The 25,985-nt window shown below is 38.6% G+C and overlaps 1 protein-coding gene across 1 annotated transcript in view; it reads left to right on the forward strand.

Moving 5' to 3' along the window:
- Positions 1-25,985, forward strand: part of ACACA (acetyl-CoA carboxylase alpha) — a 229,624-nt gene that overhangs the window by 142,907 nt on the left and 60,732 nt on the right. The window contains 5 exon segments of the mRNA XM_082604563.1: positions 2,037-2,192; positions 3,744-3,890; positions 18,730-18,999; positions 23,543-23,639; positions 23,642-23,670. Of these exon segments, the coding sequence (XP_082460689.1) occupies positions 2,037-2,192; positions 3,744-3,890; positions 18,730-18,999; positions 23,543-23,639; positions 23,642-23,670 (699 nt within the window).

The following is a 25,985-nucleotide window of genomic DNA, read 5'->3' on the forward strand; positions in this document are numbered from 1 at the left end:
GAGAACCCTTGACACCCTCAAAAGTTTTCTTGTTCTCCTTTGCAGCCCCAGCCCTAGGCATCCACTGATCTGTTCTCTATTATTATAGAGTAGTTTTGCCTGTCCTAGAATTTCATATAAATGAAATTAGACAATATGTACTATTTTGTGTCTGGCTTCTTCTGCTCAGCATAGTGTTTTTGAGATTCATCCATGTTGCATGGATTATGGGTATGTTCCTTTTCATTGCTGAGTAGCGTTCCATTTTATGAATATACCAAAATTTTTATATCCATTCACCTGTCAATGGACATTTGAGGCTTTATTTTTCCAGTTTGGGCTATTCTGAGTAAAGCTGCTGTGAACATTCATTTACAAATATTTGTGTAGATATGTTTTCATTTCTCTTGAGTAAATATATGAGTATAATTACTGAGTCATAGTAAGTGTAGGTTTACTTTTATAAGAAACTGCCAAACTGTTTGCCAAAGAGGTTGTACCATTTTAAATTCCCACCAGCAGTGAAAGTACCTACAGTTATATTGCTTAAATGACCAGCCTGACTTTATTCCAGACCTTGCAAAACTGTACCTATCTTTCTAATAGAAAGATAAGACCTATAGGTATGTACTTGGAATGTAGTTCCAGAACCTACTGCTTTTGCTCCTTTTTTTCTTATTTTGATTTGGGTTATCTCCTCTAAGTCCAGTTTTCACATACTAACACCCTGGCCTCACTTAACATTTTGAATCTCTTGAAACATTACTATTTCTACCTCTCACATTACTAAGACAATGCTAATTCTACCTCCCACCCGGTGACTTTCTTCACTGGTCATGTGCAAGAGGATTGGGAGCTCCATTCTGGTGGGCTTTAAGCAGCCCAAGACAAGTTATGCCCAGAATAGGACCTGATTGACAAGTCAGTAGAACACATTTGTTCCTCTGATCTAAAGGGCTAAGTATTCACTTAACTGAACTGTACTCAGGATATAGGAGAGTACTTAATTCTCTTCTAATGCCTGTTTAGCAGGTCTGCAAATCTATTCATTAGTGGTAGACTTAAGCTTATATATTTTAGGCCTGAATAAGTATGTGGGTATACACACATACCCTCACATCCCAATCTCCATTTGTATTCACTGCGTTGGGAATCTGTGTTTTATGAATTCATGCATAAAGTGCCTAGTTTAGTGTCATACAACCTCTGGGCACTCAATAAATATTAATTGAATTGAAATAATGGCATCCCTTATAAATATTCATAAGCAAATAAAACTGTCTAAATATATGAAATATGAAGTACTCTTCTAGAAATATTTGAGTTAAAATAATTAAAAACTGGTGTAGTGATTTTATTATGTGACAATATAGGTATTGTAGGAGCTATTCACTAGTTGTAGACATAGTATACTGGGGGAAATATGTATGTATATTTTATACATTTTTTAAAATAAATTTTCTTTTTTTTACTATAGGCTGTGTCTTATGAGCTAACAAGAATTAGCTAGCTAGATGGATGGATGAAATCCACTTGTGTCAGAAATTTTTGAAGCCTTTATATAGCTAATCGTACTTATGAAGCACCTTCTAATCAAATAGACTAAAGTGTAGGTGACCTGGTAGAGCCTTGACCTGGCCTTCTACCGCTGGAGAAAGAACAGAATTCTTTTTAGTGCTTAGCTGTTCCTCAACTGAAATACTGGAACTGCTTAGTTGGTTAGTTGACATGCTTTGTTTTTGAATATATGGGATTCAAGTCACTTTAGAAGGCAAGCATTGTCAGTCTGTCTCTGAAATGTGAAACTTATGCTGTGCTTTCTTGTTGATTTCAAAAGTATGATGTGTGGTTGGTTACATACCATCTTTTGGAGTTGGTTAACCTGTAGAGAGGTGAGAGCACCATGTACCCAATGTTAAGAGGCATATCTTAGCTACTCAACCCACCAAAAATGTGTTTCAAGAAATAACATTTGTGAAAAAAAGTCCCTCTAGGAAGCTGATCTGATGTTTTCCCCCTGTCTTTTAACCCCCTATGCCATCCTCTTTTTCCTGCAGATCATGTTTCAGGCATATGGAGACAAACAGGGACCATTACATGGAATGTTAATCAACACTCCATATGTGACCAAAGACCTGCTTCAATCAAAGAGGTTCCAGGCACAGTCCTTAGGGACAACATACATATATGATATCCCAGAGATGTTTCGGCAGGTAAATGTGGCTAACGTAGGGGGAGATCTGACATGTGCCGAAGAGGCAAGATTTTTCCTGAATTTTCATCAGATGCAGCTTAGACTGGAATAGGGCACTTCCAAAAGGCAGGAAATATCTTGACACTGTTCTCACTTCTATCTCTTTTGGGATTGTGACTGCCAACTCAGATGTTGGGTGGTTCTTTATGAATTAACAGGAAGAATGGTGAGAATAGAGCCTCTGTTGAGTAGAAAAGAGTAAACCGAGACCACATGCCTGCAATGGTAGTTTACGATGACCGGTGTAAGGAGTTACATTTAGGTGTCTATTTCCAAAGCCTATATTCAAATCAAAAAGAGATTGAAACTCGAGTTCTCGTTTTCCTATTTTCCAAGATAACCCAGGTCTCTAACTGATAACTTAGGTTAATATGATGAGAATCAATATATAACATATACAAATGGATATAGAGTTCATGGTACACAGTTTAAATTATCCGTTCTTTTGTGGGAGATTTATTATAGCTGAATAAAAACTAGTGTACCAAAAGAATACTGAATTTGTCCTTAAAAAAATCTATGAATATAGGACTTTTCCAAGTCTCCTACTCAAAAATACCAGTGTTACCACATTTGAATTTTAATAAAGTAATACATGCGGTCTTAGTAAATAGTCTTTCTGTACTTCCTGTATTATTCAGATATACAAGAGATTTCCTTTATGTAACCATTTGTGTACAAGGTCTCTCCCTTGAAACATAGCTGTCTTCATTCAGTATTACCGGCATTGTTACCCTAGAAGTTGAGTGTTGATTCTGTTCCCCAGTGTCAGTGCCATAAAGAGAAATCACATTCTATATAATTCTTCCTATAGAATAGACATAAACACAGTGATTTGGACTTGTAAGTATGAATGAGTCATATTGGTTTTAAATGTTGCTTTGAGGCAAGCAGAGGAACAACTGAACTAGTTCCCACTTCATGCAGCAATATTTTTGGTAATATGAAGTTGGGAGTGGAAATTGAAATGGTTTTAAAGTGATAGGTGTGTCTCTCTGTTTTCTCAAATTTGAGCAGACTTGATTTGCACATTTACAGTCATACACCTCTAGTGAGCTAATTCCCGTGTATGGGCCTCTAGCTTTGAAAAGATTTTAGAAAGAGAATGCTTCCCCTGAACCTCTAGTAGAAACTCTATTCTTGTGTTCTTGGGTTTACTTTGTATTAGCTGAGTGTCATGTCACTTTCCTGGTTATTCTTCTGTAGCCAAGCTTCTCTAGGATTTCTCTTTTTTAAAGAGGGACTGATTCATTCTGATTCATGATCACTCAGTAGTTTGATGTTGTTGGAAAAGTGCCTGATTTTTGGCATGTAAAAAACATTATGTTAAAGACAATTACAAATCTATTTCAGCTGAGAATGAGAGCTCTAGAATTTGGTCTAACGTTTAGACGCTCAGCAGAATATTTGGAAAAGAAAGAGCAAAACTAGACTGATGATATTTTAATATTTATTTTGTTCATGTTGAAATGCTAATTGTTACTGATTAGTCACTTTTCTCCTCCTTTAGTCCCTGATCAAACTCTGGGAGTCTATGTCCACTCAAGCATTCCTTCCATCACCCCCTCTGCCTTCAGACATGCTGACGTACACTGAGCTTGTGTTGGATGATCAAGGTCAACTGGTCCACATGAACAGGCTTCCAGGAGGAAATGAGGCAAGTAATTGCGTCTCCCTCTCCCCTTTCTTATCTCTGTGCCCACTAGTACCAGCTTTCCATGGGGGTGGTCATTAAATAGTATTAAGATCTGAGTGGCATAGGCAGCATAGTAGTCCTATTGGTAGAAATAGTAGTCCTGTTGGTAGAATTCTTTAGCCAGAGAACATTGACTGGATAGCAAGGAATGATCATTAGTTTTTTAAGTGTGATAATGGTATTACATTTTTTTAAAATGCTATTACAATTTTACTTTTTAAAAAAGAGTATTGTTTTCTGTTAGAGATACATACTAAAATAGTGACAGATAAAATGATCTAATCTCTAGGATTTGCTGCAGAATAATGAGGGGGTGTGAATGTGGGAGTACAGATGAAACAGGACTGAACATGAGTTGTTAACTGAAGCTAGGTGATAGATACACAGGACTAGATTATTTTCTCTATTTTTGTATATGTTTGAAATTTTGAGATTTTTCTATAATAAAAGCATTTAGAATATTTCTTGATGTTTTTCCTTATTTGGATGCTTACTTTGCATACTGGTGTACGGTTTTTGATATGTTTTTTCGTGCTCAGGTAATTTCATCTGGTGCTGTTGATGGCATGGTAAATATTTTCTTCTCAAAGGGGCCCAATCAGAACCAGGGGTTTAAACATAAAAGGAGGTAACAGAGAACCCGTGTCTGATAGTTACCCAGGAATGCCTTTTCTAGCTTTGGATTCCTTTCTCCTATAGTACACTGTTAATGATGTAAAGTCGTATTCTGCCCTATACCCCACATCCTCCTCAGTGCACTGAGATTCTTCCTGATTCTAACTATGCTTCTAATGTACAGTTATAACAACAGTAATAAGCCTAAAATGAGATATGTTTTTATTTTAACCTTAGATGTAATCCCTAGATAAACCTCGTTCCTTAGAAGGAGTAATCTCTATCTGAGTGTTCACCATAAACAGACTGGGTACACCTTTGGGGATAAATGCAGTTTTTTCCCATTTTATGCAGTATCTTTTTCCAAAAAATTTCCTATATGTACAAGGTGCGTGGTTGTTCAGCAAGTACACCAGTGGCTGCCAAAAGTAGATGGTTTGGTAAAAAGATGGATGCAAGCATTAGACCCGATGGAGAGTATCAGACTTGTAGGAGTTCTTCTAATCTAATAGCAAAGGCGAGAGGCTGGGGAGAAAGGATGCGTAGAATTTTGACGAGAGTAGGTGCATGTATACTCATTAACACACAAAGTTGCAGCAGAGGTTTATGCCACCGTGTGTAGCATCTACTTAGTGAACCCCTCAGCAGCAAAGAAAAGCTTCATTGTGCTAGACTTAAATTCTGATTCATTGAACAGTGGAGTCTTCAGGAGTGGAAGGCACCCTTGTGAACAGGGGACTGAGAGAAAAACGCTTTTAACTAATGTAATTAAAACACAAAATGAGATTTTTGGCCACGTGAAAGCTAGCTGCAGTGCTGTGTGAAACCTCTTGCCATGATCTTTCTGTCCTGCTTTCTCTCTGCTCTCATTCTGTTTGAGCGGACGGAGACTGGGGGAATAGCGAAGTCCCAGAGGGACAGAGCTCTGTTCTTGCTGAAATTACAAGCACAGAGCTGCCTGGGCATGAACATGTAGTGTTTACTCTGCCAGTATGAATACAAATAGTCTTATTATACGGGACTCTGTACCCAAAGACCACACACACACACACACACACACACACACACGAATAAAAAAAAAATAAAGGTTTTTTTTAACCCTTTTAAGACCCAACAAACCTTGGTGCAAAGGGATGTCTTAAACAGCAGCATAGGACTAGGGCTGTGAGTAGTAGCGTCAATACAGGGACCACATGTTTTCCTTTGCCCAATGCTTTAATAATAATCTTGAAATCTAGAAATTTAATAGTATTTAAAATGTTTTTTTGCTTTTCGTCAGTTCTTACTTTCTTCTTGTCCTCCTCTTTTCCCTCCTTAGTTGCCTGTTTTCTTTGTTCTCTTTTCCTTTCCTTCAAATGGTTGACTAGGATTGAAGCTGAGTGTTAGCTTGCTGTTTCTGAGTCTTTGAGCTCAGGAGGAGTGAGACTGATTTCTTTTGGGAGCACTTAGTGACTAATGCTCGGCATGGCTGGTGAAGTCAGTCAGTGGCCTTAGCTAGATTATAGGGTCCCGCACAACAGGAATGAGGTCGGGGTATTAGTATCCAACTCGGTTACCAAGAGCTTGAACGTACAATGAAGCATGTCCACTGAGCGACTGACCAATCTAAAGATGGAGTTTCAGCAGTCAGAACTCTGAGGGACAGCTGTGCCTAAGAGATGACGAGGTGTCAGGAGGATGTATTTCCTCGTGCTGAGCCCAGTTTTATCAAGGCAAGTTGACTTTCAGCAATTGCCGTTTAATTTTCTTTGGCCAAAGAGACAAGTTTGTCATGAGCTTGGCACTCTACATATTACCCCAAGAATGATGTGAGGGGAAGGAAAAGAGCTCTTGCTGATGAGATTGGGAGCAAATCAGTCCTATCCCGAAGAGAATGGGCATCTAACGGAGCCTTGAGAAATAGTTTTATTAAAAAAAGGAATAAAAGATTGACCTGTTAATGTTCTGAGAGCCGAGGCTCAATGTAAATGCGTCAATGCTACGTAGCCATTAAATCATCATAATGTGGTGTTCTCCAAAGGTGACAGCTCCACCAGGTCATCATGGTGGGTGATATTGCATTACCTTGAAGGATTGGAGTTTCTGGGTTTCAAAGCTAGCACATGGATATAAGGAATACAGGTAAAACAAGAGATTCCTGAAGAGTTTCCCCATGAATTGAGATGCTTCTCCCCGTAATCAAAGGCAGAAAGCCTGCACTTATCATTACCATCGGCTGTGTGGGTAACCAGCCTTTCTTCCCTATTTTTTTTCCAGGACAGTAAATAGGTAAAAAGGTGATGGGACCAGGACTTGGAACAGTTCAGTTCCATTTAGTTTTAGGTAACTTGTTTGCCATTTGAGGAAGAATATTGGCTGTTTCAGCAGAGATGTGACCTGCATTTTGAACATTGTGGCAGAGTTAAAAGCAGGCAAAAGAGAGCTTTTCTGATGTGACGTTAGCTACTCTCTCCTTTCTATTTTCCTAGTTGTCCCTTCCCCACTGAGAGAGATGTAACTGAAGGAATGCCACCTTATGCGTGATGAAAGGTATAGGAGAACACATTTTTCTCCTTGTCAGATTTGAATGGCATGGCATTTAGTATGAATTTAGAGTAGGAATAAAAAAGATGTAGACCAAATCTGTGAACTACGTTCCTTGCAAATAGCTCCAAAGATAAGTTGTCTAGGATTTTTTTTTAATCGTTTCAAGTAAAGATGAAAATTGAGGAAAATGTGATTGCAACGCAGACTAAACTGATTTCATGCTCCTGTGATGGGTACTGTATGTAAATACACAGCTAGATGAATGTATGCTGTTGAGCCTGGACATAGAAGAAGCTCAGCTAACCAACAGTTCTACTTTCACCACTTCTCAATTTGGGGGGAATTGTTTTCATTTTCCTGCCAGTTTGCTAACCTGTTTTGATCATTTGGTGGAAGCTGTAATTGTAGGTGGGAACACCTTGAGTAACAGTTCACAATCCAATGCAGCTGCTTTTCGCACCAAATCCTGTTATTAAAAGGCTCAGGCTAAGATCAAGCCACTGTCTGTAACCGACTTGACGGAGAACAACTTAACTTTGCCTGGTAGGACAAAGAAAGCACTGGCCTTCTTGAGACTGTATTCTTATATATTCTGAAACGTTATTAGCATTCTTTTATTATATTTCCTTTAACTGCTCTGTGAACTAGATGATGAATCTCCAAATTGGGCAATGCTGAAAGATACGATAGACAGGCACCTTTTATAGCAAAATTAGTGTGGATAGAAATGAGGACCGTGTTTTCCTTACTGTTTCAGAACATGGGCTTTTAAACAATATGAATCTATCCATTCCCTCTCATTGCTTCTGTCGTAATGAAAATCTGCGATGAGAAGATGCTGTGTCTAGAAGCAGTTATAATAATTAGGTTTAGGATGTGTACTCCAGAAAGGATTGGTAGTTAGAGACTGGAATTCTTGCTTGGCATTACATTTTTTCCTTAAAATTTTTCTGAGAGTTAAGTATGTTCCAGATTGAATGCAATTTGATGATCACCTCCACACACACTGCCAGGCTTAAAATTGTAGTGGCTCCAAGACTTCGTTTTTTCAGATGGGCACTAGGTGTCAGGGTTTTTCCTTCTCAGGAGCCTAGCCTTCAGATAAGCCTCTTGAATTGCCCTGTTTGGTGAGGCAAATCCAGCAGTATCCTTCCCTTTTTTTCCAGTTGGTATGGTAGGCTTTGCCTAGTGTTCCCACAACATGCAATTGCTCTCTTAACCCTTTGGGTGGAGATCTGTTGAATCTTACATCATGACTGCACATTTTTACAGGAAACATTTTTTAGAAAGAGGATGATTGAGGAGGGAAATAAGTAGTATAAATTAAAGTTCGAAGGCTAGCTGCCATTATGACTGGTATCTTGGTTTCAGTTCTGCTTTATGTTCTGGGGGATGAAATGGTGGGGATTAAGAATTCATTTCTAGAACTGCTCAGCCTTGCCTGTATTTAACTGTCATCTAATTGTTGGCAAGGTACTGTTGTCCAGTTCCACGAAGGTGTAAGCATCTCTTTAACTTTTTTATTATAAAATATTTCAAACTTATAGAAAAATATGGAGTGATATGACAAATATCCCTGCATCTATTGACTAGCTTAAATAAACCTTACCATCTTGACACTGCGTCTCACTTATTTTTGCTATAATCCTTTGAAATCTCTAATTTGAGTATAAAAACAAAAATAAAATTTAGGAGTTGGATAGGGAAAGGAAGTTGGTAAGCTTATGTAAGCCTGAAAGATTAGAAGAAATTAATTAGTAGATCTATTTTGACAGTTCTTAGGCTGGACCTCTTAACCCAAAGGACCTCTTATTTTAGAAAAACCACCATAACCCTCTGTCTTAATTCACTTGGTTGACATTTTCCATACTCTCAAAGGAATTGCTTGGGCTATCCTGGACTTAAATTCTAGTGCAACCCATTATGCTTTGAAACTGACTGGAGAGAGCGTTTGTGGGCTTGAGTAAGGAAAGGGTTGACCATTTCTCATGCGAACAAAACCCAAATATTTTTCTAGTGTAACATTAGGCTTTTGCCTATTGTTTTACTCGATTTAACCTCAGAATAGCTCCATGAATGGGAAGCTAATTTGGATGTATTTTACTGTGCTTTTGTTTCATTTTTTTGAAATCAGTTTACCTTTTCATGCTGGGTGTGGAAATTGAGTCCGTATCAGTATTTTAGATGTGTGTTGGAAAAGAGGCATATTTGTATTGTAGCATGCTGAAGGTGAGCTCTGAAATAGACCCAAGAAAAGCAGATCTGAAAAACAGGATCATGGTCTGTGCACTGACTGTTCAAGTTATAAAAAGAGACTAATGGTCCTTGCCACCAATCTGTCCCTGAAGATGGGAGAATGTTTCTAAGTGCTTTGAGATCCTCGGCAGAAAAGTATCACATTCCACTGATTACATATAAACATTCATAATTTGCACTTACCTTATTTTTCATCAAGGACTTTAAAAAACCAATTTTGAATCTTTTTAGCCTAGCAAGATAGGAATTTCAAGTACAGAAAAAGACATATTACAGAATACGTGGTAAGATAGTTTTATTTAAAATTATTGTGCACTTTTCTTCTTTTAGCCTCATTCTTAGTGAGTGTGTTTGGCTACAAGTCTTTGTCTGAAATGATCTTCAGGGCCAAAGTTGAGTCCCTCATTAGAAAAATATTGAGGCTACTTTTGAAAGCTAGGTCTTGCTGCTGTGGAATTACTTCTAACGAATTCCTAACACTGTTCTTCTGGGATGTATATATTTTTCTTCAAATTCCTTCTTAATGTCTGTTATTGGAGCTGGAGAATTCTCATTGGGTCGATTAGTTGATTTTGATTTATTTCATTAGTAGCAAACCAAGGCCCAATGAGCTTGACTGACCTTGAAAATCCTAATGCATCCCTTGGCCAACCAAAGCAGCACTTGTGGAGGGCTCCTCAGTGCCTTTCAAGAGTAAGTCCTTAAAGTTAGCCTTTAAACAAAAGGATGAACTTGCCAGCATTTTCATACATCTTAATTTTTAAGGTTTTATAGAAAAAGGGTGTGATATAGTACCCTACGTCAAGAAATTTTACAGCTCCAACCAGAGGCAATAATGAACATCAGGACAGCAACAGATGACACCAGAGGATGAGGTGTAGCGTGGAACATCAGAGTTCAGCATTCGTTTACATGATTAATGGGGGAGGCTTCCTGAACTGTGGTAGGCCAGCTTGGTTAATTTCCCTATCAACCAGTCACTCCGGCGCCCCATTTCTCAAATACCACTGGCTTGTATGTGCTCCACTGCATGTGTTTTTTTTAAATTGGTGTGTTTATTAAAGCATTGTGTGTACATGTGTAAAATGACTGTGGTTTCAAGCATATAAATAGTACAGGAAGAAATAATTCCTCTGTTTAAAATTATTATTTCTAATCTTTGGTAACATCTTCAAAGAATTACCTCTGGGCAGAAAATTTTTTGCTCTAAAAATGATATTTTTCTTATCCTTTTATCGCTTTTTAGAAGGGTTGAGGTAAGTTTGTTCAGCCATTTTTGAATTATCCAAGCATGAAAAAAAGAGTTTTTCAGCTGTTAAGAAAATTGTTTTCAGCTCCTTTATGTGCTCGTACGACGCTAGGCAACGGAACATGATATCCAGAAGATAATACAACATGGAAAGGCATTGACATTTTTTCAGCATGGTTTTTCTGAATGGCACAAATTAAGTCAAATATTGCATTGCCTTATGGTTTAAAAATACACCTTTTAAGACCTATACAGTATTTTCTAACATTTCGTGATGTATTGTTTTCCCACGAGGTTCTAATATAAGTTAAAATTGTAATTATTTTTTGATAGCATCTAATTAAACGTGAAGTATGCCATCTAACATACAAAAGGAAGGGGGAAAGGTAGCATTTTGTTATCTGTCTGAAAAGGAACTCAAGTGCACATGCCTTCTCTCTGGATCTTAGTTTTTTCATCTTCGTGACGCAGATGCTGCTTGGGTCTGTTTCGGCTCTAACGTTCTAGGATCCTTTCTATTTCTGCCCCAGAGCCTTGTCGGATAGTCGTCTCCTCAGCATCAGCAGCAGTAGCATGATAGCTGCTGGAGGCTTTGCCAGAAACACTCAACTGTTAGACTTTCTGCATGGAAAAGAAATAAAGCTTCAACATCTCAACCGCAGTCTAACCTGTGCTTAAGTCCACATAGAACGATATTATTACCGATGAACTCAAAGTGTGGAGATACAAGAAAGGCAGCTGTGGCAAAGATACTCCCTTTCTACTTCCCACGGCGTAGCTAGACTTGAGTGCCTCTTACATCCTTGAAAACAAATGCCTGTCCTGTTTTGCCCCTTAGCTTTCCCTTCAGATTTCTTTATTGAGCTTAAATACCGTTGTTTTACTTTGTGGTAGCAGCAGCTTTGGAAAGTGCGGGTGTGTACATGTGCATGTGTACACTTGTACCTTCTGTTCACACTGATAGTACAATTAATGTTGATGTCAATTTTGGTGTTAATTTTGGGTCATGATTAGTGTTGACACTTTGTGTCAGACTAATGGCATTTATAGGCATCATCAGAATAAATGTTAATATTATCATGTTTTTATTATCTGTTATAGTAACATTAAACCAAGGTCCTCCCAGGAGAAAAAATACACATATGGATAGATAGATAATGCCTTTCTGTATCACTGGTGTTACTCAGCGAGAAAATGACATCTCAGGGAAGAATCCTAATCACTGTTTGGAGCATCAGAAATAATGATCACCTCTGATCGGAGGTTGTGAATAATTCATTCGGTTTGATTTTCACGTCCTGTCCAGTGATACTTTTCAAACCAAATGTGTTTCTACAGGAAAATAATGGTCCCACTTCTTATGGAAATACTGTAGCACAAATCATTTTACCCACATAAAAACAGTTAAACAAGACTGTTCTCTTCTGCTTGCCTTCTCCGCCCCATCCCCATCTCCCTTGCTTGCGCGTGTTTATTCTAGGATCAGACTGTGGCCAAAGAAATATCTTCTTCCTTAGAACTTGTATAAGGAAAACAAATGTTTATTTCTGCTGATCCTTAACTTATTCGCGGTAACTTTTTTGAACCTCTTCCCTTTCTCACTTTAAGGTAATTAGTTTAGGTGGATAATCCTACACCTAAGAAGCCTGCTAATTGGAATGCTCTGTTATCAAAAATAATCTGAAATAAGATATTTTAAAAACTGATTTATGGCTATCTTAATGAAACTATAATTGGCAGTAAGTCCCTAGAACCACTTGGTTAGTCCATGCCTCTCTCGGCAAGACAGTGGTCAGGGAGGAAGTCATTGGCACTGCCAGGGACCAAAAGCCTGAGTCTGAGACTCGTTAGACCATAAACCCAGCCACTCTGACAAGCCGCTTTCAGGCTACATGTTCTCCCTTTGTTGCTTCCTTAGCCCTTTAGTCGTCCTTAGCCCTTAGTCCTGGAGTGTCATTTTCACTAGGTTTTATTGCATAGAAACGTTGGAGGGAGAGAGAAGCTGAAACAAGAGGATTCAGTGATGGAATTTCCTTCGGTTGTTATTTTTAAGTTAACATACAGGGCAGCTTGGCTTAGGTGAAATCAGTGAATGTCATATTCCTAATCCCATTGTCACACTTGTGTATGCCTTTATATAGTGATTGCAGAATTTTCAATATAAAACCTCCATTGTGTGTATAATATAGATAGACCCCATCCATATAAAGTAATTTGACTGAAAAACTTATGGTGTCCTAATTAAATGGGAGGAAAATATGACTGTCTTCTGAAGTAATGACCCAATCCTCTGAGACAAAGCTATTCTTAGAATATTTTGAACCATTTCTCCTGAATGTTGTGACCCCCTTTTTTTTTTCTAAATCTAACAAGGGCAGAGGAAAGCATTTTTCAAACTAGTTTTCATCATCAGACAAAGTACTTTGCATTCAGAAACCATTTCCAGTATCAAATTCAATTTTGTCAGGTGATTAGTTGAGTTTGGTAGAGAATAATTTAAAAACACAAAGCTGGCAATGGCCGTGGTGCTTCTGCACTGGAGGAGAGCAGTTGCTGTTCTCAAGTTGCAAGCCCTCTTTCAGTGACTGTGTATGGTGGATTATTGTGTTACATGTCTTTGCAGCTGTTACAGACCTGCATCTGTTGACACCATGTGTTCCTACCCCGGACTGCTGGAAGAAATAGGGGAGCGGGTGAATTGATATCTTGCCTGCCTATCAGTGCAAATGTCCTTTTATGTACATGTTTGTAAAGCTCTTTAGACCCCTTCAAGATGAAAGGCTCTGTATAAATATAAGCTTTTGATTTTAGTACATGTTTGGAGTACATGTGGTACAGTCCTAAATATGTATTTAGCTGATAGGCACTGTTCTTGTCTATCGTACAAATATTGACTTTAAAAGTATAAATATGTATTTAACTATCAGACCAGAAAAACACTGAAGCAGTACTTCTAAGGTAGAGATATTAATATTGTATAAACCTATATATACATATGTTTACATTATACCACATCATTGCAGAGCATTTCTTTTTAAAAGAGGAAATGATAGCCCCAACAGACTAAGACAGTTCTTGATACTCTTCTCGCTTTAAGGTGAGTCTTGATTTTAAGTTTTCATATGTTTATTCCTCTCTTTAAATTTTATATAAATGTGATCTGTTGTAGTATAACTAAAACTTAGAGTCGGTTCCTCTAAAACATGAGAAATCCATTAGGTTGGTGAGATTTTTTTTTTCTCCTTTAAATTTTTTTTTTTTCACTGTGAAAATGTTCAAATGTGCACTAGAGATAATAATATAAGCTCCCATGTACCTGTTACCCAGTGAAGAAGTATTTGGTAGTTTTTTCTCCCTTTTTAATTTATAAAATTTTTAAGTTATGAAGGCATAAACACATTAAGGAAATTTGGAAAATGGGGAAAAAATTCACAGTCCCATCATCCTAAATAGTTATCATCCCATTTTGCTATGTTTCTTTATTTCCCTTCCCCCCAGCCCCCAGCAAGCTTTTAGATAGAGATAGAGAGTGTGTGTGTGCACGTGTGCATGTGTTGTAACACTTACTGTAAGATTTAACATGTATTTAGTCTTCACAGCACACTTAATACAATAGGTTATTATTACCCCAGTTTACTGATGAGGCAACTCAGGCATATAGAGGTTAGTAACTTACCTAAGGTTATGTGGCTAGAAAACTGACTGAACCTCTATTCCGTCAGAGTCAGATTACATTCGATTCAGATTTGTAGAATCTAGTTTCTGAGTCTGTGCCCTTGACCACCACACCATTTTGCCTCTCAGAGTTATTATGGTATGCATGCAGTTTTGTTATCCTGCTTCTTTAAATTTAGCATTACCTCATGGGTATTTTAAAATACTGTTCATAGTCTTCATAGCCACCATTTTATAAGGCTGAACAGAACACTAACAATGACCTCACTAGTCAATATATTCCCTCTAAAAAAGTTTTTATCATGACATTTATTTTTTCAGCTTTTTATCTTAAAATAATGTTAGGTTTACAGAAAAGTTACAAAAATCATACAGAGTTCCCATTTAACCTCCATTAACCTTCACCCAGCTTCCCCTAACATTAATCCGTTATATAACCATGTTATAATTATAAAAACTAAGAAATTAACATTGGTACAATACCATACTGTTAAATAAAATACAGACTTTGCTTTGGATTTCACCAATTTTTCTACCAATGACTTTTATCTGTTCCAGGATCCAATCCAGGGTACCACATTGCCTTTAGGTGTCAACGACATTTATGTTTGTGTTATACTTGACGTTCGTCTTTCCATATCGTTTCAGCTAAGTGCAGTGGCAGTAGTCTGGAACATACTTCCTTACTTTATCTAGTAAATGAAATTGTGTGAATCATACGTTAAAGAATAAATCGGGGCTTCCCTGGTGGCGCAGCGGTTGAGAGTCCGCCTGCCGATGCAGGGGACGCGGGTTCGTGCCCCGGTCCGGGAGGATCCCACATGCCGCGGAGCGGCTGGGCCCGTGAGCCACGGTCGCTGAGCCTGCGCGTCCGGAGCCTGTGCTCCGCAGCGGGAGAGGCCACAACAGTGAGAGGCCCGCGTACCGCAAAAAAAAAAAAAAAAAAAAAAAAAAAGAATAAATCATTCACACTCGGTACAGGACAAGTTACTTAAGTCCTCTGTGCCTTGGTTTTCTCATGGCAATAATAATAGCTGTTTTTTAAATGAATAATGATAATAGCTACTATTTGAGGACTTTTATATGCCAGGCTCTGTACTAATTTAATGTGGTGTTCCTCTCAACGATCCCTCCATAAAGATATCGTTATCCCCATTTTATAATTGGGAAAATTGAGGTTAAGGTTAAGTGACTTGTCCAAGGCTATACAGCTCATATAAAGCTGAAATTTGAACCAAGACAGGCAGATTTTCCAGCTTAATCTCCTATTATCAGTATTTATGAACATTTATAGTATAGTACAGCATGTTATAAGTGTGCAATGAATGGTAGCTATTATTCTTATTATTTTTTAAAAGTAAAATATTTTAATGGTATTTAGTACTGTTATTCTGTGATCCCTAGAGATAAGTCATGCACGATGTTCTAAGCTCTTGCTGTTGACTATCTTCCAAGTATCATTTAAAAAATGAAATGACGGTGGAACCAGCAAGTATTTATTACTCCCATATTATGTGTAGAAATGTGTAGGAGTCCTGCTATGCACTGGAATAGATGATATGATGGTTCAAGCTGGCAAGCTAAAGGCTGTCCTAGGCCATATGTGATTAATTATCAAATGAATTCTCTACATGAAGGTCTTAGTAGGCGATCAGAAGAAAGGAGTCACTTTAGACTAGGGGAAGCTTTTCTGAGGAAATGGAATCTGAATGAACCTTTATGGAACGGGTGAGATTTGGATAGGTTGAGAGGAGAGACAAAGGCAAACTTTGTATGTTAAAGTTAATATAATAGATTACTGCTTCTAATAGTTTTTCATCAATCCCATAGGTAATATTTTCTTAATTTTGTATGTGGGGACATTGAAGCTCAATAAAGTTAAGTGAATTTCCCAAGGTCACCGAGTTAATAAGTGGTAGGGCTTAGATGTGGATCCAAGTTTGTTTGACTCCCAAGCCCATGTTCACCATTATATATCCCGTCATTTGATTAGCAGTAAAATCTAATTTTTAACATAAATTGAGCAACAGATTCTTCCTTAGAGATTTATCCAGTGTGCTTATTCAAAACTTAATCTCTTCCAAAGAGGAATCTCACTGTACCAAGACTCACACAACACTCTCCATTCTGTACTGGTACTTTTTAAGTGGGAAGGGGGACAGTTGATACGGGACACATTTTAGAAAGACATTAAGAGTAGTGTGTTCTTGGTGCTGCTGTGTTGACACCTGATTAGAAGTCAAGGGACTTCCCTGGTGACACAGTGGTTAAGGATCCACCTGCCAATGCAGGGACATGGGTTCGAGCCCTGGTCTGGGAAGATCCCACATGCCGCGGAGCAACTAAGCCCGTGCACCACGACTACTGAGCCTGCACTCTAGAGCCCGCGAGCCACAACTACTGAAGCCCGTGCGCCTAGAGCCCGTGCTCCGCAACAAGAGAAGCCACCGCAATGAGAAGCCCGCTTACCGCAAGAGTAGCCCCTGCTCGCCGCAACTAGAGAAAGCCTGTGCACAGCAACAAAGACCGAACGCAGACAAAAATAAATTCATTAATTAATTTTTTAAAAAGTACTACTAATAATTAGAAGTCAATATTGCAAGCGTAATGACCTGGCCAGTTGCTGAACTGACTGCCCAAGTGACACAGTTAGAGTCCCCAGGTAATAGCAAAAGATAAGAGTGTTATTTGCTTGCCCAGTGCCACATAGACACAGTGTTCGCATTCACATGCAACTGCTAAAGTAGATTCTTCTGGGCTTATATCTAAGCTACTCTGGCCTAGGTGGCTAAAGTTAATATGTCATAAAATGTGGTGTAGAGCCCAATCTTCCTAACTACAAATGCACTTAGAGGAAATAGCTTTTCCTTCTTGAAAAACAAAAGAGATGTTGGATTAGAGGGCCACGTGAGAAGGCAGTTAAAATACTTTTCCCCAACATGGGCATCATATCGATCAGCTTCTTAAAAACTATGACCAAAATTATCCTGATATTTGGAGTTTCTCTGTGCTGTTTTTTGGATGATCTGTTTCTTCTTCCTTTTCTCTGTCTTTAATGAGCAGATAGAGTAATACTGCCTTACCTCAGAAGGTGATTGGATTTTTTTCTATGTATTATATCGATTTTGATTTGTATTTGGCCAGTGGTATATATTAAATAGCTTATATTTATCTGTAGGCGTTTCATATATATATTTCTTAATGCTGAGAATCACAAATAACTGTGTGGAAAGCTTCAACCAGCCTGATTACAGTGGATGTGCAATTGGATTGAGAAATGTGTACTCAGAGCTTATGATCACTGGCCCGCTTGAGTCTGGGTGATGCATGTGGCTTTCCAGGGATGCTGCTATTTACATCTGTTCTTGGCCCTTCTCGATGGCTGGCTCCGCAATGAGGTGATAGGCAGCAGCCCAGGGACGAGGGACCAAGGCTGCAGATGTGGCTGGGCTCCATTAGGCAGGACCAGGAATGCTCGTCTGGTAGGCTTTGTGTTTGGGGGCGAGTGGTGGTGGTGGGAAGCGGGGGAGACAGAAAGAAACAGGAAAAAAAAAGAATGGAAAGCATTACTCATCTAGGTATAGGGAAACAGACAGGCAGACATGAAAAACTGCAGCCGTTAACTGGGGAATGAGTGAGTAGAAAAGAAAGGGCACTAGTGAACCAACAAGTAGAAGGAATGAGTAGTTCTCATGTAGAAGGGGATTAAAAGAGGAGAGGGCTGGGAGGGTTTGGGAAGAGACATGTCACCCCTGCCTATTAAGTCAGTATCATTTATTTGTGTGGCTGGTCAGATGCTACTGAACAGTGAGCAGAGATTTATATATATCATAGTGCAGCAAGAGGTTGGTTACCTGCATCCTTTGGTTTTCTAGTGTTGGGAGAAATCAGCAAGAGATGCTTACAAGGATGCAGTGTTGAGCTACAGTAAATTCTTGCAGAAATGGAAGATACCTGAAGCAAGCCTGTAAAGAATGTTGCTATTATTCCTGTCAAATATTAGAGGACAATAAAAGGACCCAGGGTTGTAAAAGTTGTATAGTCCATGAGAGGTAGTCCTCTTTCTGTTCTCCTGTGTGTTAAAGATTTCTTGGAAAGAATCTCACAAAAGATATCTTAGTAGATATGGTAGTAAGTTAGGGCATCCCGGATTTATTTCCCAGTGCCCCAGTATTCTTCCACACATAGCCTGAGTGCATTTAGACTTTGGTTTTTCCATCTTCTTCGAACAGACCCAAAGAAGAAATTGAGACAACTGTGAAATCCATATACAGTAAACCAGCTATTCTCAACATAATCTTAGAGAAGTATGCTAGAATATTTGTTCTAGTTTCCCGCAGGGAGCTTGGCTCTTTAGCAATGCATATCTTTACTTGAAGGTTGTGTCTACGTGCAGTCTGATGTCTTCAGGTAACCTGAAAAATAATTCTGCATGTAAGAAGTTTGTATTTATTTGTTTGTTTGTTTATGCCTTTGCAGATTGGCATGGTAGCTTGGAAAATGACCCTTAAAAGTCCAGAATATCCAGAAGGCCGAGATATCATTGTTATTGGCAATGATATCACATACCGAATTGGGTCCTTTGGACCCCAGGAGGATTTGCTGTTTCTCAGAGCTTCTGAGCTTGCCAGGGCAGAGGGCATCCCACGCATCTATGTAGCAGCCAACAGTGGAGCAAGAATTGGACTGGCAGAGGAAATTCGTCATATGTTTCACGTAGCCTGGGTAGATCCTGAGGATCCTTACAAGGTACAGACTAAGAAAAGATAATACTTCAAGTTACCGAATGGGTGCGCATGTGTGTGTGTGTGTGTGTGTGTATGTGTATGTACGTGTGTAGAGAGAGGTAGAGGTTTTTTTGTTTTTATAAATTTATTTATTTATTTATTTATGGCTGCATTGGATCTTTGTTGCTGCGCGCGGGCTTCCTCTGGTTGTGGCGAGCAGGGGCTACTCTTTGTCGTGCTGCATGGGCTTCTCATTGTGGTGGCTTCTCGTTGCAGAGCACAGGTTCTAGGCGCACGGGCTTCTGTAGTTGTGGCACGTGGGCTCAGTAGTTGTGGCTCGCGAGCTGTTGCTCCGTGGCATGAGGGATCTTCCCGGACCAGGGCTCGAACCCACATCCCCTGCGTTGACAGGTGGATTCTTAACCACTGTGCCACCAGGGAAGCCCAAAATATATACCTTTAAATTATTCTACTTTGGCTTCCAAGACTTATGGTCAGTCATCAGCAAAATCTCTCATATCCTCAGCTTCTTCTCTGATTGTTCTCTAATCTTGCTCTACTTGAAACCTGCCTGTCCTCTGAAGACTCTTCTTCCCCTGTGGCCCTCTTAAATGGTGACTGGTTTCTCTTTCCCTTGTACCACTGAGCCTGGAGGAAAAGAGCTTCTTGCTAGTGCCTCACTGCTACTTCCAGACCCTTTTCCCTCCCTTCCCTCTGAAAACCCCTGTCTTTGAATCTCATGTCATCCGACTGTGCCACACCATCACTGCTGCTTATTATAGTGTTCCCTACCCTGTGGCCACTCCCTCTTCTTTGCATCTTTTAGTTGCTGGCACATTGTCACTGTCTCCAGTACTATTAGTCCTGTTACCATTCTTGATGATTGCTGTATATAGAGATGATTCATCCCATCATCTAGCCTCTTAGATCCTTGACTTCCTCTCCCCCAATGGTCCTATCCTACATCCCAGATCAGCCTCTCATTCCCCATAATGACAACTTCAAGCATCCCTTCCTTTGCTATTTCTCCATCCTCTCTCTCCAGCTCACTCTCCTTAGTACCCCAAGTCCAATAATCCTTTGCACTCACCAAGACCTACAACTATGGATCCTGCCACCTTTCTTCTGCTCTTCATTCCCTCCTTACATACTCATTTTATTCCTATCCAGCCTTAAATCCAAAGTCTACCATAGGCTAATCATCGTAATCACTACCTTTCCCATGCCTTCAATTTCTTTGCTTTTTCTCTTCATTCCGCTTACTCCGTGTCTGTACAGAAACCTGGTTTAAATCCAACTCCCTCCATCTACTCCTTTTCCCTCACCTGCATAGCTGAACACTGATGGAGAAAAATACACAGTGCTGTTGACTAGTCTTACTTTAAATTCAAGCTTACCAGCCTCCTGATTGACAGTTTGACATCTCTCTCCTCAAACCTCCAACACCCTCTTCCTTCATCCTCACTCTTAGCTGATGATGTTGCTTCCCACTTCACTGAGAAAATGGAAGCAATTAGAAGAGAGCCTCCACGAGCTCCTATATATCTGCATCTGTGCTCTTATTCTCTGCCTTCTCTCCTGTACTTTGATGAACGGTCCCTGCTTCTATCTAAGGCCAATCCCGCTATGCTTGATCCTTTCCCTTCTTGCCAACTTAAGGACGTAGATCCAAACTCCTCCCCCTTCTTTCTTACATCATCACTTTTCCCCTCTCTACTAAATAAACTCCTTTTCTTAGCACACAGACACTTATCCCTCCAGTCACTAACCCTACCCCATTTTTTCCTTCCCTTTACAGCAAGACTTCTTAAAAGAGTTTCTCTTCTTGCTGTTTCCAGATACTCTTCTCCCTCCCACCCCCTCTGGAACCCATGTCAGTTCCCCTTGCACCCTCACCATTCCATCAGAGCTGCTTTTGTCAAGGTCACCATTGATTCCATATTGTTAAACTCTGAAACTCACCTATTTAACGTTTCAGCAGTATTCCATGTGGTTCGTTACTCCTTCATCCTTGAAATACTTTCTTCTCTTGGTTTCCAGGAACCTACGGTCTCCTTTTTAGCCCCCTAACCACTCTTTCTCAGTTTCCTTTGCTGCCTTTTACATCTTTAAATGTAAGAGTGTCGGAGGATGATGGAAATATTCTGTATTTTGATTGTGGTGACGACTACACACAAGTGTGTACATTTGTCAGAACTCATCTCACTACAACACTTAAAACTGATGGATTTTATTGCACGTAAATTATGCTTCAGTAAAATTCATTTTAAAAGTATATGGGAATTGTTGGTGACCTCTAATAAATACAGTATTTCTTTTGGGGGTGATGGAAATATCCTGGAATTAGATAGTGGTGGTGGTTGCACAGCATCTGAATATACTAAAAACTACTGAATTGTACACTTTAAAATGGCCAGTTTTATGTTATGTGAATTTTACCTCAATTTTTTAAATTATAAAAAAAAATGTGAATGGAGACACATATCAGTGCCACAGAGGCTGTGGCAGGACCAAGAAGTCTAGGACTCCCCAGCCTTAACCCCACAGGGCCCAGTGCCCTCTCACCTGGTGCTGTGGCAGGATAGCTTGTATGGAAGGTGAGGTAAGAAGGAAGAAAAAAAGGTGTTTTAGGGCTTGGTCCCTGGACCTCTCCTCTTTTCTATATTCACCTTCCCTTGGTGATCCAGTCTTAAAGCTTTAAATTCCATCTATAAACTGATAAACTTCCAAATTTATATCCTGCCCCTGAACTTCAGATTCATGTATCCAGACTCAACATCTCTACCTGCACATCTGCCTAAACGTAGCTTCTAATCTTCTTCCTTAAATCTGTTCTTCCCACAATATTCTCTGTCTCAATAAATGATACCTCTATTCCTCATTTAAGTAAAAGACCTTGGAGTTATCCTTGACCTCTCTTTCTCATATCCCACATCCTCTCTGTCAATAAATCATGTGTACATCCTGACCTTCAAAATATATCCAGAATCCAACCATCTCTGAGCACTTCCACTGCTACACAGTAGTCCAAGTCCCTGTCACCTCTTACTGCATTTATTGCATTGTTTCCTAATTGACATTCCTGCTTCTGGCCTTGCCCCTACCCCTACCCAAAGTCTACTCTCAACAGAAAGTGGAATGATCCAGTTAAATGTAAATCAGATCACAACTCAAAACTTTCCTTTGATTAAAACCCTTTAAAGGCTTCCCAACTCACTCAAGTGAGGGCCAGAAACCATATAGTTACCTGCAAGGCCCTCCCTAGATTGGCCTTCCAGTACCACTCCATCCTTGTTCTCTTGCTGCTCCCACCTGATTCCACACTGTGGCTCTACCAGCCTTTTCACTGTTTCTTGAGCCTGCTGGACACACTCAGCAGCTTCACACTTGTGGTTCCTTCTGCCTGAATGCTTTTCCCCCAAATATCCTCATGTCTCATTTCCTCAGCTCTTCAGGTCTTGGCTCAAATGACATTTTCAATAAAGCCTTCCCTGGCTATTCTTCTAAAAGTTCAACTCTGCCAACTCTCCTGTCTCCTTCCTCTATTTTATTTTTTCCTTAAACATTATTCCCATTAACATTGTATGCTTAACTTATTTATTTTGTGTATTTTCTGACTCTCCTACTAGAAGATGAGTTGTACAAGGCCAGGAATTTTTGCCTGTTTTGTTCCTTTCGTTTGTTCTGTGTCTTAAACAGTATCTTGCACATAATAGGCACTCAGTAAATATGTGCTGACAGACATACTACTGACACTCAGTGCAACAGGGCCTTCTCGTCACAAGTCAGGCAAAATCAGTGGCAAATTCAAATTCATGTCTCTGGCATGTTGTGCTCTCTGTGGGACAAATTCAGTTAAATGGTGGACATAATTTCTCATAGTATTTTAAAAGTTTTTCTCTGCTTCCTTTTTTTTTTTTTTCTGAGTGACTGATTCACTTAAGGTGAACACACATATTAAATAACTAGTTTCTGTGTGTGTGTGTATATGTATGTATAAAAATAAGTCAGTTACGAAGTGTTAGTATAATTTTTTAATGTACCTAGGGATTAGAATTTGTTTATTTAAAAAAGCAAAAGGTATGAGCTCAGTGATTACTGATCATTAGCACTGCATAGACTTCTGATTTTAAGATTGACTATCCTAGTTTTGTGATGCTCTCAATTATCCTTGACCCATCTATATGTTTGATGGTACTATGGATTTGAGAAAATGAAGAATAGTAATTCATATAATTCTTTAATTTTGTGTTGATATCTTTAATAGAGGTGTCACTAAAGATTAGAGAATGACCCTTTAACCTTGATGAAAAGGAAATGAGTGGAATATACCTGGAGTTGTAGCTACAAGATATCTTGTTTCAAGGACACAGTCAGTGACTGCAGAAATAGGCACTTCCATCTTTCAAAGAACTGTCTATGGTAGTATTCTATGAGACAGTAACTCTGAGACACGATTTGGAGATTTAAAGCCAGCTTTGGAACAAGCTGCATTATGCCTGCTTTGCTGGGTCTTCTGTGGTGATGGCAAATAATGAGTTAAAAGCTATTTGTGTTTCCCACAGGGATACAAATATTTATATCTGACCCCTCAAGATTATAAGAGAGTCAGTGCTCTCAACTCTGTCCACTGTGAACACGTGGAGGATGAAGGAGAATCCAGGTAGGTATTATGTATCAGAATAATTTGGCTGTGAATTAAAGAAAGGAGAATATGATCATTTTTTTCTCACTGTCCTGCTGATCATGACCTTGAAGAGCAGTGAAGATTGCTTGTTGAGTAATCTAGAAGCCTTAGGTTTGTATCTCAGCTGTACTGCTTACTAGCTGAAAGACCTTATTATTGATTAAGGTTTTAAAACTATATAATTATTATTCATTTTGAAAAGTTGGAACATATAAACAATGACGAAGAAAAAGTAAAAATCAGCTACAGTCCTACCAAGAGATCACAGTTATTAATGTATATTATATTCTTTCTGTCATATATATATATATATATATATATATATATATATATACACACACACACCTTTTTTCCTACATAATTGGGATCATAATAGAAAAGGGCTTTTGTAATTTGTTCTTTTTACTAAATATTATTTAGGGAGAAATTTTATATATTCTTACAGTATTATTTGAGAATATGATATTTAATGGCTTCATATAAATCATTATAATGAATATATCATATTGAACATACAGACTATCCCTGTTTTTACTGCTATATCCCTGGGCTGGTCATTCTTTTATGTAAACTTTGAAGAATATCTCTGGCTGTTCCCTTTGGGTTAATCTCTAAAAGTGAAATTACTGGTCAAAAATTATGTCCATTTTTTAAAAGATTTTTTTGGATAATTTCAAATTGTCCTCCTAAGAGCTGCACTCCCACCAGCGGTATATGGTAGTGCTTGACACACTCTTTAATTTTTTCTTTAATTTTTTCTCTTTAATTTTTTCTCCACCCTTGCCAACACTGTTTACTGTAAATTAATAAAATAGGATAAAAACAGCCATTGTTATTTTAACTGGTATTTTTGATCCCCAGTGAAGTTGAACATTTTTATAATCTATCTGCAAGTATTTTCCAGAATGTTAATAAGTTGCTCCAATACCGTTTATTGAATAATTCGTACTTTCTTCACTTTTATAATAATCTTAACTCAATTACCAGGCTTTATATTCTGTTTTTTGTTCTATTCTTGGACTAACGCCACACTATTTTAACTACTTTAATGGGCCAGAGTTCCTCACATTCTTAATTTTTCCCCAAGTTTTATTAGCTATTTTTGTCTTTTTACAGATAGGCTCATTTTTTTTAATTCCCCAAAACTTTCCATAATGATTTTGATTCAGATTGCATTAGGTTTATAAATCAATTTAGGAAGATCTGAGAGCTTCATAATATTAACTCTTCCCAACAAGAAACCTGGTATGTTTTTCCAGTTATTTAAGTGTATTTTTTAAAGTTTTATAGTTTTCTTTATATAGATTATGCCAGAAATTCCCACTCTTTCTTGGTTCACAGCACCTTTACTGTCTCTGTAATTTTTTCATAGCACCTTTAGGCAAAAAGATATGCCTAATATTTCTGATTATTAAGGAAGCTGACCCAGACAGCTTCATAAGTATTTTTTGCCACGAACAACTTGGGTTTGAACTGTGTGGGTCCACTTCTGTGTGGACATTTTCAACAGTAAATACAACAGTACTACACCATCTGTGGTTGGTTGAATCTACAGATGTGCATCCATGGATATGGAGGAACCATATATATGAGGGCCAACTATAAGTTATACTCAGATTTTCAACTGCTGAGGGTCGATGCCCCTAACCCTGGCATTGTTCAAGGGTCAACTGTATAATACACATAACTGAAAAAATTTTATTCTATTCTTAAATAATTACAATTACTTACTAATGGGATATTTGCATCCATACAACATTGCAAACCTTGGAATCAGCTTGGACATAGCCACCCTCACGTCTTGTTCTGCACTGACTTTTGTGCAGAACTGAAAACCCAGCTTTGCAAAGATAGGACATTGTCAAAAGAAAAGTAGCAGTACCTCATGTTAAACCATGAACTACTTAGTAGTTCACACGGCATCCAACAGACATCACATATCATAGTGTTTCTCTCAAAAATCTGAAACATCCTTCAGTGCACCTGACAGTTCACTGTGGCATCCATCCCAGGATGTCTTGGTATACAGTGTAGGTACGGTGGGATTTTGCTAGTTTTTAAATATCCCTATATGTTTTGCATTTTTCTTGCTACTCTGAATGGGATTCCCACCCCACCCCCGCCATTATATTTTTCAACTCTTTATTACTGGTATCTCAGAAAGCTATTGATTTTGTATATTGCTATTGTTAAAGCAAGTCAGTTTTCTTCTTTGAGCTTTAGTTTCCTCATCTGTATGATGAAAATCAAGTTATCCAATATATGTAAAGCCCTTAGCACAGAACTCAGCACATAGTAAGCAATCAAAAATCCTGGGTATC

Source organism: Mesoplodon mirus, assembly GCF_964341445.2.
Source record: "Mesoplodon mirus genome assembly, chromosome: 18".
In the NCBI taxonomy this organism is placed as follows: Eukaryota; Metazoa; Chordata; class Mammalia; order Artiodactyla; family Ziphiidae; genus Mesoplodon; species Mesoplodon mirus.